The sequence below is a fragment of the Ranitomeya variabilis genome, chromosome 6, assembly GCF_051348905.1.
Source record: "Ranitomeya variabilis isolate aRanVar5 chromosome 6, aRanVar5.hap1, whole genome shotgun sequence".
In the NCBI taxonomy this organism is placed as follows: Eukaryota; Metazoa; Chordata; class Amphibia; order Anura; family Dendrobatidae; genus Ranitomeya; species Ranitomeya variabilis.
Window position 1 is genome coordinate 208,202,867 of NC_135237.1, and position 16,082 is coordinate 208,218,948.

General features: G+C 45.7%; 1 protein-coding gene across 7 annotated transcripts in view; it reads left to right on the top strand.

Annotated features, from left to right (window-relative positions):
* Positions 1-16,082, top strand: part of UPP1 (uridine phosphorylase 1) — a 218,443-nt gene that overhangs the window by 65,147 nt on the left and 137,214 nt on the right. For all 7 annotated transcript variants that reach the window (XR_013216890.1, XM_077269411.1, XM_077269406.1 and 4 more), the window contains exon 5: positions 12,222-12,336. Coding sequence is in view for 6 of the 7 variants with exons in the window: in XM_077269411.1 (XP_077125526.1) it covers positions 12,222-12,336 (115 nt within the window). In the remaining variant the exon portion in view is untranslated. The remainder of the gene's footprint in view (positions 1-12,221; positions 12,337-16,082) is intronic.

The following is a 16,082-nucleotide window of genomic DNA, read 5'->3' on the forward strand; positions in this document are numbered from 1 at the left end:
TCTGCCGAATATTAGATTCCTGTTAAAGCTCAGTCTATAATGTCTGGTGAAGGTATGTACAGAAGACCATGTAGCCGCTCTGCATATCTTCTCAGATGAAGCGTTCCCTCTCGCTGCCCAGGATGTAGAGACCGACCGGGTGCAGTGAGCCTTTAGTGAAGCAGGAGGAGGAACATCTTTTATCGAGTACGCTAGACAAATGGCCTGTTTGATCCAGTTTGCAATTGTGCTTTTAGCTGCCTTTTTACCTTTATTTTGGCCTGAATACTGAATAAAAAGATTCTGGTCAACCCTCCAATCCCTGGATTGTTCCAGGTAATGGAGGACCACTCTGCGGACATCCAGAGTGTGGAAATTTTCTTCCTTCGCATTAGAAAGATTTGGGCAAAATGAGGGCAGCACAATATCTTGACCCCTATGGAAGTCTGAGGCAACCTTGGGCATAAACGAGGGATCTAAACACAAAACTATACTATCAGAGTTTACAGTTAGGTAGGGTTCCTGTATTGACAGGGCCTGCAATTCTCCTATGCATCTAGCTGTGGTAATTGCCACCAGAAAAACCATCTTAAGATTCAGGGTTTTAAAAGATATTGAGGACAAGGGCTCGAAAGGAGCCTGGGTTAGACTGTTGAGTACTAAATTTAAATCCCAGGGAGGGACCCGGCTAGGGAGTCTAGGACGTATTTTACTTGCAGAGGTCATAAATCGTTTGATCCAGTGGTGGCCCGCCAGGTCTTGGTCAAAAAAAGAACTAAGAGCAGAAATCTGAACCTTCAGAGTGCTTGGGGAAAGACCTAGCTCCAACCCTTTCTGGAGGAAGTCCAGGATCTGAGCAATGTGGGGGTGGAAGGAATCAGGGACATTGGGAAGGCATCAGGAAGAGAACTTTTTCCATACTTTGCCATAGATGGCATTTGTCACTGGTTTCCTGCTCTTTTGGAGCATTTGGATTACCCTGTCCGAGAGACCTCTGGCTTTTACGATGCTGGCTTCAGTAACCAAGCTGCTAGGTTCAGTCTGTTCAAGTCTGAGTAACGTAGGGGACCCTGTTAAAGGAGGTCGGTGGTCTGGGGTAGAAGTAAGGGACCCTCTAATGCCATGTCCATCAGTGCGCTGTACCAGCTGCGCTCTGCCCACATTGGAGCAATTAGGATCGTTGTGATCTGGTCCAGTCGGATTTTCTGCAGTGTTTTTGCCAGCATGGGGATAGGTGGGAAGGCATAGACCAGGTTGAAATTTCATGGATGGGTGAAAGCATCTACCCCCCGAGCTCCATAAGCCGGGCTGAGAGAGAAAAAGGTTTTTGTTTTTGCATTTTGAGTATTTGCAAACAAATCCACGTCTGGGCTCCCCCATCTCGCGATAGGAAGACCGCTTGGTTCAGACACCATTCTCCCGGATGGACATCCCTCCTGCTCAGGAAGTCTGCCTGGGCATTGTCTGAACCCTTGAGATGTGTTGCTGAGATAGACAACATGTGTTTCTCTGCCCAGAAAAATATTCTTTCCGCGATTAGCTTTAAGCTGGCATACTTTGTGCCCCCTTAGTGTCGAAGGTAGGCTACTGTTGTTACGTTGTCGGAGTAGACCCGAACATGATGATTTTGAATTAGAGGTGAGGCAGCTATCAGTGCTTCCTCCACTTCCTTTAGCTCCCTCAGGTTCGTAGAAGTGAATCTTATGTTCAGGGGCCATAATCCCTGAAAATATGTTTCCTCCACCACAGCTCTCCAACCTCTTCGGCTGGCATCTGTACAAAGAATTTTTAGGGGGAGCTGATCCCAGCTCACCCCCTCCGCAGGGTTTGGCAATTCAGCCACCAGGAAAGAGACGATTTCACATGTCCTGGAAGCGGAATTCTCCTGGACAGCACATTGTGGTACCTTCGAGAGTATAGAAGGACGTGGGATTGGAGGGTTTGGGTGTGCGCTTGAGCCCAGGATACTGCCTGAATACATGAGGTCAGCGATCCCAGATTGGACATGGATTCTCTCAAGGTTGGTGACCTCAGCTGTTTGAATTTTGAGATTCTCTGGTGAAGGTCGTGTTGACGATCCTCGGGAAGGAAGGATGTCCTTTTTTCAAAGTCTAGGAGGATCCCAGGAAATTTCTTCTTTGGGGAAGGGTGGAGGTCTGATTTCTGAAGATTTAGGATCCAGCCTAGGGATTCAAGGATCTCCAGGGTTTTTGACACATCCTGGTTCAACCGAGATGATGGAGCGACTATGAGGAAGTCGTCCAAATAAGGAACGACACATATTCCTTGGAGATGGATGAATATAACCGCTTCCCTCATGATTTTTGAAAACACTCTCGGTGCTGAGGAGACGCCGAATGGTAGTGTGTTGAATTGGAAGTGGGTGATCCCTTGGTTGTGGGAGACTGCGAACCTGAGGAACTTCCTGTGATCCTGATGGATCGGAACGTGGTAGTAAGCGTCCCTCAGGTCTATTGTAGCCGTCACCCAGTTTTTTCAAATCGGAGGGATTGCCGTCTTGATCGACTCCATCTTGAACCTCCGGTATTTGATGAACTGGTTTAAGGGTTTTAAGTTTATGATGACCCTGCATTTCCCGGAGGGTTTCCTTATGAGAAACAGGCGAGAGTAATGGCCTCTGCCTATCTCCTGGGAGTTTTGGACGTCTGGAGACTGTAACTAGGTAATCCTCAGACACTGGGGGGGAAGACTCTCAAACTCCAACTTCAGCCCGAACTGTATGGTGTGAAGGATCCACTGGTTTATGGATATGGACTGCCATTGGGCAAGGAAATCCGAGAGTCAGCCCCCCAGCGGAGAGTCACAGTTTGTCCGGGGTCTGTTGTTGAGGGACAAGGATGTTCCTGCCTCTACCCCCTTTCGGGTAGCTCCACCGTCCAGTTTTACCCTTACCCCTGAATTCCTTCTGGGACTGTTCCCCAAGTGGACGAAAAAACCGCTTCCTAGTACACTTCTGCTCGGGAAGCGATTTATTCTTATCTGAAGCTTTCTCAAGGATATCATCCAAGACTGGACCACACACGTGGTGTCCCTGGAAGGGGATGCCACAGAGTTTAGTCTTAGAGGTGATGTCCCCCCCCCATGATTTTAACCAAAGGGCTCTCCTAGCAGAATTAGAGAGGACTAAGGATTTTGCTGCCACCCGAACTGAATCTCCTGAGGCATCGGTTAAGAAGCCCGTGGCCTTTTGGAGAAGGGGAAGGGAGTGAAGGATCTCCTCTCTAGAGGTCCCCTGAGAGAGGTGTTCCTCCAATTTACGAAGCCAGAGAAAGAGGGATCTGGCGACGCAAGTAGAAGCTATGTTGGTTTTGATCAGATTAGTAGAGGTTTCCCAGGATTTTTTCAGGTGGCTTTCAATTTTCCGATCCATTGGATCTTTTAATTGGGAGGAATCCTCAAAGGGGAGGGACGTCTTCTTGGTTATTTTAGAGACCTGGACGTCCACCCTAGGGATTTCCCAAATAGAACTATCACCTTCAAGGAAGGGGAAAGCGATTTTTTAACTCCGAGGGTATGCTAAGTCCCTTTTCTGGGGAAGACCATTCCTGAAATATAAGGTTCTGGACATTTTCATGAACCGGAAACCCTTTTTTACCCCTGGGATTCAGCTTGTCAGGACTCTGAACATTTTTTACCTTTTGTGCATTACTGCCCTTTTCCAACATGGCTTTTTTGGTCTCATGTGCACTTGTCTTCCTGCTATAAAACTTCAGCCTTCAGTCTGTGCTAGATTATTCTGCTTTGCATCCAGCTCCTGATTACTCCCTGGCCTTGCAGCTGCTCCTGTAAATTTGTGTTGGAGATCCTGCCACTCTGCTCTGAGTTCCTGCTGCATACACCAGTGTTCATTAATCCTCCCTCATCTGCTGCTCATGTTACTTCCATCTGCATTTGCTGGACATGTAAGCTGTTTCTGCTCTGCAAAACCTGAGACTATTAACCAGGCCTCCCTGGTTGAGCTAAGATATGATTTGAACTGCCTAATAGCATATCTATCTGTGTCTGGACTAAGTCAAGGATCTATTAATGTCAAGTTTCCTCAAGAATAACTGTGCTTCATAGACTTTCGGTGTTTGCATCTACCTCTGAAGTTTCCTATTGACTGCTAAGCTGCGTTTATTATTTGCACCAAGTGTTGTGGACTTGAGTTTCTCTCTGCACCTGCTTGAATCACCGTGTGATAATATAAACTTTACCACTTATAAAACTGTGTCCTGTTGTCTTATTCCACGCAAAGACTCTCCTGGATTATCCCCTATAATTATTACAGGATAATCTAGCCATAAAAAAAAGGTGACTGCTGGAACAATGACTGCAGAGAGCAGATTAGAGCAGGTGTTTTCCATAATTAGATCACTGCAGAAAGATGTGGAAGGTCTGCAAAAGAAGTTTGGAAGCTTTGAACACAATCAACAAGTGTTTGGACAAACTTTGCAGGACTTAAGCAATCGCATGGCAGCCCAGGAAAACAAACTTGCTGGCATAGAGTCCCAGTATGGACGGGCTTTTCAGGACATAAGCACGCAAATAGCTGCACAAATGACTTTACCCTCTGGGCAACCGCCACCAGCTAGCCCACCTAAGTTGCCACCATTCAGATTTAATGGTGATCGCGACAAATTTCGTGGCTTTGTGAATCAATGTATGCTATATTTTCATGTGCATGCTGACCATTTTCCTACTGATAGATCCAAAGTATTGTGTGTAATAATGCTACTGACCTCACGAGCGCTCGCCTGGGCGAATCCGATGATTGAGTCTCGTGACCCACGGTTAAATGACTTGGATGATTTCTTGGCCGCTATGGCATTAATGTTTGATGACCCTAATCGCCGTGCAACCGCTGAATCTGCTTTGTTGTCTTTACGCCAGGCTAAACGTTCTGTTATTGAGTATGCCACTGAATTCAGGAGATTGGCGGTAGATACCAATTGGGACAGTTATGCACAATTGCCTATTTTTAAAAGGGGTCTGTCTAGTATTATAAAAGATGAACTAGCTCGCTCAGAGTCACCATAAGAACTAGAGACATTTATACAGCATTGTGTGCGCATAGACATTCGCCTTACTGAGCGTAGGCAGGAGAAATTTGCTGCATATAACCGTATTTCTAACTTTTCCCTTCCTTCCAAAGAGCCTGCAGGTAAAACATCTCAGGAAGTGGAGGAGGTGCCCATGCAAATTGATTCCGTTCAGAGACGCGAGATCAATGAGCGCCGGGAGCATCACCTTCGTGAAAGTCTATGTTTCTACTGCGGCCAGTCTGACCACTTCTTGATCAATTGTCCTAAGTGTCCTAGACGGCCTAACAAGGTGCTAGCAGCAATAGGGGAGTATGACAACTGTGATGATGAATCTGACATCTCTGAATGTAGCCTGCCTTTAAACGCAGTATTCCATTCACTTTCTATGACTTCACCCCCCAAGGAGCTGAAGGAAAAGAACTCTCACTGTTCTCTCCCTATTAAGATCCTGTGTTCAGGAAAGTGGATTTCCAGTTCAGCTATGATTGACTCTGGTGCAGGTGGCAATTTAATGGATATCGCATTTGCCAAGGAACATGGTATTAAAATTCAGCAAAGAGCCTCTCCAATTACCATGGAAACAGTGGATGGGTCACCTTTAATCTCTGGGCCTGTGGATCAGGAGACCGTACCCCTTGAAATTTTGTTGGAGCCTAATCATCAGGAGCAACTTTCTTTCTTGCTATTTTCTTCTCCTCATTTTCCTGTGATTTTAAGCATTCCTTGGTTGCGTTCTCAGAACCCAATTATCAACTGGGAGACAAAGGAGATTATCTTTCCAACAAGGAGCAACTCAGCGTTAACAGAAGCTGTCCCTGAGTCCACGGCTACGGAACCACATGTACAGGTATCTTCTTTACCTCCAGCATATAAAGAGTTCTCTGACCTCTGTGACAAGAAGAATGCAGATCAACTTCCTCCACACAGGCATTATGACTGTTCCATTTAGTTGCTTCCTGGGGCAGATATTCCTTTTGGTCACGTATACCCTTTGGCGGCACCTGAGCTTCAAGCCTTAAAGGAGTATATTGATGAAAATCTGGCCAAAGGCTTCATACGTCCTTCTTCCTCACCAGCAGGGGCACCCATTTTTTTTGTAAAGAAGAAGGATGGGACCCTGAGACCCTGTGTTGACTATCGGGAACTCAATAAGGTAACCATACAAAACCGTTACCCTTTACCTCTGATTCCCGAATTACTGGAAAGAGTCCACCATGCTAAGGTGTTCTCTAAGCTGGATCTTTGTGGGGCTTATAATTTGGTGCGTATTCGTCCAGGGGATGAGTGGAAGACAGCATTCAGATGCCGATATGGACACTTTGAATCTCTTGTGATGCCCTTCGGGCTTTGTAACGCCCCTGCAGCATTTCAACACCTTGTTAATGATATCCAGAGATTTGTTGGACCAGTTTGTGGTGATCTATTTGGACGATATACTAATCTTTTCTGACTCTGTACTTGAACATGAAGAACATGTCAAAACTGTTTTAAGACGTCTGAAAGAGAACCAACTGTATATCAAGCCGGAGAAATGCGAGTTCCATCGTTCTGAGATACAGTTCTTGGGTTATATCATCTCTCCCCAGGGGCTGAACATGGAATCTGGTAAGATTCAGGCTATCCTTGACTGGCCGGTACCCAAGAAAGTTAAGGAGGTCCAACGTTTTATTGTTTTTGCAAATTTCTACAGATGCTTCATTCGAAATTTTTCTAATATTGTCCGTCCCATTACTTCCTTGACAAAGAAGGAAAAGCCCTTTAAGTGGTCATCACAGGCTCAAGAAGCTTTTGATCGGCTGAAGATCTGTTTCACATCAGCACCGCTGTTGATACACCCAGATCCAACACATCCTTTCATTGTGGAGGTGGATGCTTCTGATAATGCTTTGGGGGCTATTCTCTCCCAAAGAACTGGAGAGAAGGGTCTGCTACATCCTTGTGCTTTCTTTTCCCGTAGACTAACCTCAGCAGAGAAGAATTACGACTTGGGAGACAAGGAATTGCTTGCTATTATTGCGGCTTTCAAAGAATGGAGGCATCATCTGCAAGGAGCTGCACAACAGATCATAGTGCTAACTGACCATCGCAATCTAGAGTTCCTTAGATCCGCTAGATGTCTTTCTCCTCGTCAGGTTCGTTGGAACTTAAATCAATTTAACTTTGTTATCTCGTACCGTCCAGGTTCTCGTAATGGGAAGGCTGATGCTTTATCCCGAATCCATGCTGCGGATTCCGTACCTGGAGCCCCGTCCAAGACCATTCTATCTGATGCCAATTTCATCGGAGTTATCCACGATCAGGGCTTGTGGAAGGAGTGCAGGGAGGCCTATGAAGGTGATGTATTTCTGGCCAACCCACCTGTGGATATTAATCTTATCTTTAAGGGTGGCATGTGGTTCAGAGATCGACTTATATACGTCCTGGAGGTCGTCCGTCTGCAGATCCTCAAGTTGGTACATGACTCCAAGTTGGCTGGTCACAGGGGGGTACAGAAGACACAAGAGTTCCTGTGCCGATTCTTCTGGTGGCCAACTTGCCTGAAGGATACCAAGGACTATGTTCTCTCTTGCGAGGTATGTGCCCGTTACAAGACTCCTCATGTGGCACCTACGGGTCTTCTACAACCATTACCTGTTCCATCCCGCCCTTGGGGGTCTATATCAGTGGACTTTATTGTGGAGCTGCCTACATCGGGGAGCATGAATACAATCATGGTGGTAGTTGATCGCCTGACTAAGGCTGCTCATTTTGTTCCGTGCACCGGCCTCCCCTCTGCTAAAGATACAGTGAGCTTGGTTATACAGAATGTCTTTCGGTTGCATGGGGTGCCGGATGAGATCATCTCTGACCGTGGAGTACAGTTCACTTCAAGATTCTGGAAGGGGTTTTGCTCTGCACTCAATATTAATGTCTTTCTCTCTTCTGCTTACCATCCCCAGACAAATGGTCAGACTGAGCGTACCAACCAGACGCTGGAACAATATCTAAGATGCTATGTCAGCCATCTCCAGGATGATTGGTTGGAGTTGTTGCCGTTAGCTGAATTTTCATATAATAATTCTCAAAGCGCCTCCACTAAATTTACACCTTTCTTTGCCAATCTGGGTTATCATCCGTGTATTTTACCTAGGTCTCCAATTAATTCTACGGTTCCAGCAGTGGAGGAAAGGCTGACTGCGATGAGACAAAATCTGGAGGTTCTGAAGGAATCCCTGACCACGGCTCAAGAACGTTATAAGAGATTGGCTGATAGATTCCGTAAACCTGCACCCATGTTCAAGGTAGAAGATTCCGTGTGGTTAGCAACTAAGAATCTGAAGTTAAATGTTCCTTCACAAAAGCTTGGACAGAAATTCATTGGCCCTTTCAAGATCAATGGTATTGTGAGCTCTGTGGCCTGCCGGCTGAAACTACCTAGGACAATGAAGGTACACCCAGTTTTTCATGTATCTTTACTAAAGCCTGTATCTCCTAATACCTTCCAGGGACGTGTTGTGCCACCTCCCCAGCCTGTGGTGATTGATGGGCAAGAACAATTCGTGGTGGAGGAAATTATTGATTCCAGGATTCGCAGGAATCGGCTCCAATATCTGATAAGATGGCAGGGATATCCCCCTGAGGAAGACTCTTGGGAACCTGTGGAAAACATCAATGCCCAACAGAAGATTTCTCGTTTTCATCTGAGATTCCCTGAGAAACCAGGTCCAGGATCGTCCTGAGGCCGCTTCTAAGGAGGGAGTAATGTCAGGACTCTGAACATTTTTTACCTTTTGTGCATTATTGCCCTTTTCCAACATGGCATCTTTGGTCTCATGTGCACTTGTCTTCCTGCTATAAAACTCCACCCCAGCCTTCAGTCTGTGCTAGATTATTCTGCTTTGCATCCAGCTCCTGATTACTCCCTGGCCTTGCACCTGCTCCTGTGGACCTGTGTTGGAGATCCTGCCACTCTGCTCTGAGTTCCTGCCGCATACACGAGTGTTCAGTAATCCTCCCTCATCTGCTGCTCGTGCTACTTCCATCTGCATTTGCTGGACATGTAAGCTGTTTCTGCTCTGCAAAACCTGAGAATATTAACTAGGCCTCCCTGGTTGAGCTAAGATATGATTTGAACTGCCTAATAGCATATCTATCTGTGTCTGGACTAAGTCAAGGATCTATTCGTGTCAAGTTTCCTCAAGAATAACTGTGCTTCATAGACTTTCGGTTTGTTTGCATCTACTTCTGAAGTTTCCTATTGACTGCTAAGCTGCGTGTATTATTTGCACCAAGTGTTGTGGACTTGAGTTTCTCTCTGCACCTGCTTGAATCACCGTGTGATAATATAAACTTTACCACTTATAAAACTGTGTCCTGTTGTCTTGTTCCACGCAAAGAGTCTCCTGAATTATCCCCTATAATTATTACACAGCTCCCCAAACATCTCATCCTGAATTGAATGTTTCATCTCTACTTCCTCCACCCCCATGGTGTTTCTCACTATGGAAACTAGTTCTTCCATATCCTCGGAAGAGAAATAATATTTTTTATTATTAGGCGTAGGGGTGGATGTGGAGCCCTCATTTTCCCAAATGTCCTCTGACCCTGAGGTATGAATTTCGCCTGAGTCAGAGTCAGATTCAGCCGGTGCCAATTTCCTCTTTTTAGGGGGAGGGGGATGAGGCATTGAGGGCTGGGAAAGGGCTGCCATGGAGGTTTGCACCTCCTGCTTGATGAGAGTTTTCATACTATCCAGGAGAGAGGGCTGTTCGGCACGTAGTATATTATCCGTGCAGGGTTGGCATAAGGTGTTCTTATAAGCTGAAGGGAGCCTGGAACCACAAATACCACACTTTCGGCTGGGTTTGCTCTTTGGGGCAGAGACCTTTTCTCCCTAAAAGAGAGAGAAGGTATACTAAGTGACCCATAGGTATCAAGCCCGGATAGTAAGGGACCAGCCCCGCTACTCACGGTAGGAGGGTGAATGCTGGGATCTGCAGATGCAGCAGTAGGTTTGTCACCGTCCATGGTCAGACCTGTCACCAGTCACACGAGACAGAGACTCGGCGTCTTACCTGGAGGTTCCAGACCAGGATATAAAGGGATCGAGGTCCAGCGTCAGTTGTGTGTTCCTCCTCCCATGATCCGCAGGGAGGATCCTTAGAAACGACCCCAGTAGCTGAAGGTGCAGAGCCCTGCCCGCAAACCGCGTGCGCAATCAGCATGGCGCCGAGATGCAAACCCGGAAGTGAACACCGGCATCACTTCCGGTGTGCGCCAACGTCACTTCCGGCACGTGCGGCTGCAGGGGAGGAGGACGCTGGGGAGCTCAGGGAGGACCCCGGCTGCACGTCACCGCCCCGCTTTACCTCCCGAAGAGGCGTGGGAGGGGCGGGAAGGGGGTCCCGAGTCACAAGAGCTTAGAGATGGGAGCAGTCATCTGGAGGAGGAGAGGGGAAACCTCTGACCTTGGACCGCCCGGCTTCTACGGTAACACTTCCAGGGCTCCACTCGCCGGCTGCGGCAGCACCTGGACGGACCTCTTCATGCCCCACTGGGGATAGCAGGAAGGAGAGGGTTATTTAACCTCTTTGTGTTTCCTGTCCCCGATTAGGGCGGGGAGACATCCTGCAAGGTGACTGTCATGGAAGGTGACTGGAGACAAAATACTAAAACCAGTGCTCTATCACCTGTCCAAATCTTTATCCACTTTGATGCTCATATTGTAACTGCCAGTGGCCAAGTCAGTTTATTGTATGGTTTACAGTTTAGAACTTGCTAGATGATGATTCACTCTTTATTATAGGGTAGGCCATACTGAAACTATGGATGTGTCACAGCTTCCTATTTTAATTACAGCTCACGGGTTTGCCTAAAAGAAGGTGGCACTGAGCAGGCCTTCCATTACCTCTATGTGCGTAAAAGAGGATCAGTTGTCTTTCCTGACATGTCTGTTCTAGTAAATACTTGCATTATCCATAAAATAACATGAACCCTATGTTGTTCCTCTGTTACTCCTTCTGGAAATGTAAGACTACATAGAGTGGTTTCATTCCTGTTGCCAAAACGAGCTTGTATCCACACCCTCCACACCTTCTGACACTGACTAGGTGATTCTAGTTGTATCAGTTTGTGTAGGGTTTGCTTTTTGACAAGGCAATTGTTAGTGTGAAATCACCGATTTGCTTTATATCTATGGCATCTGGTATCTGATGTATATGACGGGCCTCCTGATGAACCGCACCGCGGGGAAACGCGTTGAGGCGTACAATATCAGGATAAGTGTTTCCCATCTTTACTATTGTGTAGCCTAAACGGCGCATTCTGTATGGACTATTGTTGTCACAGGCCCCATCTATGGGCATTGTCCAGACTACTAGATTATCATTTCTGCTAGGGTTTGGTTCTATATAGTACTGTATGGGCATTTTCCTTTTTCTTTCTTTCTTTGTGCATTGATACTGTTGTATTGCCGTATTGATATCTGTATATGGCAAGGCTGGCAATGTACCCGTTGCTACTGGATAGCAATTAGCAGTCATGCTGATGCAAAGATTGTTATCATAAATGGTTGCATGTGTCCTGCTCTGGTCTTTTTGCTATTTGTATTATATTTTGTTTTTTTGAATTTTTTGTGACCGTTTTTTTGCTTTTTTCATTTCTGTTCTATTATCATTGTTTTCCCACCTGTATATCAGGGTGAGATAGGGCACTGAGGGGTAGTCCACGTTGAGTGGGGGCGCCAAAAAAGCGTTATCTAGGGTGCCAACCTCCACAGCAAGGCAGGTGACAGTTAGGATATTGCAGGGTATATGCCAGTCGTGGTCACTTTTTTAGCTATCTTTGGCAGATTTCTTTTTTGCCATGAGAACACTGGGATAGGTGTAATTTTATATGGATACATAATAAAATTTTGTTTTTTAAGGGAATTTATGTTCACTACGAAATCACCGATTTAGCATGGAGCTGCACAGCGACTTACTGTGCCATACCTTGTCGTGAAAAATCCAAAGTGCTTTACATCTTTAAAATTCCAGGTCTCTATGACACCACATCCACTTTCATCATGGAGTGACAGCATAGCCTTACTGTGATAGGACTATATAAAGGGTTTTTCTAATGTAAACTTGATGGAAATTGAAAAATATTGATTTGCTGTGTCATGAATTCAGTTTTATAGAACCAAGCTTTGTTTTAATACAGCACTTTATTTTCCAGCATGGCATGGGCATTCCATCTATTTCCATAATGCTCCATGAGCTGATCAAATTACTGTATCATTCCAAATGTACTGATGTCACTGTTATTCGTATTGGCACGTCAGGAGGAATAGGTAAAATACATTTCTAATTTTTCTAAAATGTTCGCTTTTAGTCTTGGAAAACATGAAAGTTTAACAATGAATGTGAAACAGAGGAGCTCATCATAATGTGAAGGCAATTTATGCAGTGAGAATATACACACCTACTTAAAACAGCAGGGTTAATTAGGCTATGTTCACACGCTGCGGGTTTTACTGCGGACCCGCAGCTGTTTTGCAGCTGCGGGTCCGCATCCTTTTTCCATGTAGGTTACAGTACAATGTAACCTAATGGAAAACAAAACCCGCTGTGCCGACGATCCTTTTTTTCTGTGAAAAATCCGCGCGGATTTTTTGCAGAAAAAAAGAAGGACCATGTCACTTCTTGGTGCAGAATCGCAGCGATTCTGCACCCATAGAAATGCATTGAACCGCTAACTTCCCGCATGGGGCTGTGCCCACGTTGCGGGAAGTTAAGCGGATAATGTGCGGATGGTACCCGGGGTGGAGGAGAGGAGACTCTCCTCCAGGCCCTGGGAACCATATTTGGGTGTAAAAAAAAAGAATAAAAATTAAAAATCATGCTATACTTACCTCTCTGCGCTGCCCGCGGCGTCCGGTCTCAGTTGCTGTGCGAACAGGACCTGTGGTGACGTCGCAGTCACATGACCATGATGACGCCGCGGTCACATGACCGTGACGTCACAAAGGTCCTTGTCGGCACAGCCGCTTGCAGCGCCGGGGAGATCGCGACGTCAGAGGGTGAGTATAGCCAATTTGTATTATTTTTTACATTACTATTGATGCTGCATATTGCTGCATATGCAGCATCAATAGTACAGCAGTAATCCCGCAGCGGAAACCGCGGAACAAACCGCGATAAATCTGCAGGGATAACCGCAGCGGTTTTGCCCTGCAGATTTTCAATTCCGCTGCGGGATTAACCCGCAGAGGAACCCGCAGCGTGTGAACGTGGCCTTAATATTTGTCATCCCCTCATACTCCAGGGTGTCAAAAAGTTGCAAAATTATTGCAAATATATTTGCACAATTCTGCAACTTTTTGTCTTTTAGGTGAATTAGCAAAAAGTGGCAGTATACCCCAGAGTGACAAATTTGCTAAAATATGCACCAAAAACTGGAAAGCAAATGCCTCTAAATAGATTTGGTGCATCCTACCCTAGCAGATTAAGTGTCTTAATATTGGTATATGACATGTAATTTTTGATAAATTTCCCCGTAAGGCCTTTTCTGGCCTTAAAGGGAACCTGTCACCAGGTTTGGCCGATACGAGTTACCGCCAACCCCTTTCAGGACTTGTATACTGCATTCTATAATGCTGAATATAAGCCCCCGATCCAACATGTAAGAGAAGAAAAATAACTTTAATTATACTCACCAGGGGGGCGGTCCGATGAGCGTTGCTGCTCTTGGTCCGGCGCCTCCCATCTTCTTGCGATGCCATCCTCCTGCTTGCTTCATGTGGATGATGTGTCCCTGCGTCATGCACACAGGCTCCCCGGCATCTGGCTCCTGCGCAGGTGTACTTACCTGCCCTGTTGAGGGCAGAGCAAAGTACTGCAGTGTGCAGGCGCCGGAAAAGGTCAGAGAGGCCCAGCGCCAGAACACTGCAGTACTTTGCTCTGCCTTCAACAGGGCAGATAAGTACACCTGCGCAGGAGCGCGATGCCGGGGAACCTGTATGCATGACGCAGGGACACATCATCCACATGAAGCAAGCAGGAGGACGGCATGGCAAGAAGATGGGAGGTGCCAGACCAAGAACAGCGATGCCCATCAGACCGGACCGCCCCCCAGGTGAGTATAAACAAAAGTTATTTTTATACTCTTACAGGTACGGTTGGGGGCTTATATACAGCATTATAGAATGCAGTATATAAGCCCTGAAAGGGGGTGGCTGTAACTCGTATCAGCCAAACCTGGTAACAGGTTCCCTTTAAAGTGAACTTGTCAGGTCCCCCGTGCCCCTTGAACAACCAGCAGTTGTGTCTACATATCTAAATACCCTGCCTAACAGTCCCTTTGTTACATTAAACTCATAAACAGATCTTTAGAAAAAGTATTTCTAAAGTCCATTTATGATATGTAAATGAAGTCTTTGACTAGTATAACGGTCGTTAGTGTCCCCATATTAGTCTTTCCCTCACTACATAGTGCCTTTGAAGCAGGATGCAGAAGACTCCCGATCATGTGCAGTGCGCCTCTCTGAAGCTAGCACACGTACACCTGGCTTCAGAGGCTCAATGTAGTGAGGGAAAGAAGCTTCAAGCATGCGCAAGGTTTGTATAGCACTGGCTCTTGTAAGTCATGTTTTCACGCCCACAAGGGCATGATGACATCTATGTGGGCTGACTAGTCTGGGGACATTATTGCCCCACCGACTAGTCAAAGGCTTCATTTATATATCATAAACAGACATTACAATACTTTTTCTAAAGATCTGTTTGTGTTTACTGTAATGAAGGGACTGTTAAGCAGGGTATTTAGATATGTAGACACAACAAATGGTGGTTCTGCAGGCACAAGGGACCTGACAGGTTCCCTTTAAAGGTTTTGTCCAGTGAAAAGTTGTCAACTATCAACAGGACCTGCACTGATCAACAGAACGTGGACTCTCTATTCTAGACTGGGTACTCAGCAAAGGTAGAGAGGGATAAAGGGAAGGTTAGGAATATTCAAATCAAATGGTAATAGGATAATGGAGAAAGCTTACATCCAAAAACAGCCTACAACAATCCCAGCAGCACCTACCATCAACTTCAGCACACCAACTCCAGCAAGCTAGGAAGTAAACGTTCACAGGCAGTGATAAGAAGGTATGGCTAGGTTTTATTGAGAGACAAAATGAGCAGGTCAGGAGCAGCTGTGTGATGGAGCTGCATGTTTCTAACCAGCATACAAGGAGTCATTAACCTCTTTAGCGTCAAAGGAAACAAAGTCGATTTAATATGAACAGCAAAACAGGATAAATGGAAGACCTGAAATTTCCAATTGGTAAAGATCGCCTAACCCCAGATCTCCCAGGAGGACGTGATACTTTTACACACAGGTTAACCTGTCAAGTTTTCCAAGCCACATCTGTGTTGTGGGTTTTTTTTGCCTTTAAGCCTCTTTTGCCACTTTTATGAGTGCTTGTTTGACATTTTTTTAGCATGTGATGCTATTTTTACCACTTTTCCTGAATTTTTGGGTCATCTCTGCTGTTTTTCAGTCACTTTTTTCTTCAATCAACAATAATGAGACTGGTAAATACTCAAAAACATACCATGGCATCTTCAAGGTAGCTTTTTAGATTTCGTAGTAAATTGAATCTTTCAGTAGGATTACCCGTCCCCCTTAAACTGTCTATATGGGCATGTACAGATAGGTCCAAAAGTATTCAGTCTGTGAAAAAATTGGGCAGCACTTGGATCCATCCATATCCTGTCTGTTTTTCATGGATTATTGGATAGGAGAAGGTTGTGAAACCCCCATAAAAGTGTTTTTATACAAAAAATGTGATGAAACGCTGATGGTAAAAACTGACACAGTCAGTGATCAAACACTTATAAAGATCTAAATCAAAACAGTGATGAAACTCTAACTGTTTTTTTTCCCACAAGAAAAATTACCGATGTCTAATTGAGACATGACACGGAGTCACTACTCACGAACAAGACGTGAGACTGGGTAGTCGGATATCAGGAGGGCTCGTAGTACAGAGGAGTAAGTCAAAGGCATAGTCAGGAAACAGTCTGGGGTCAAATGCCAGAAGGGCGT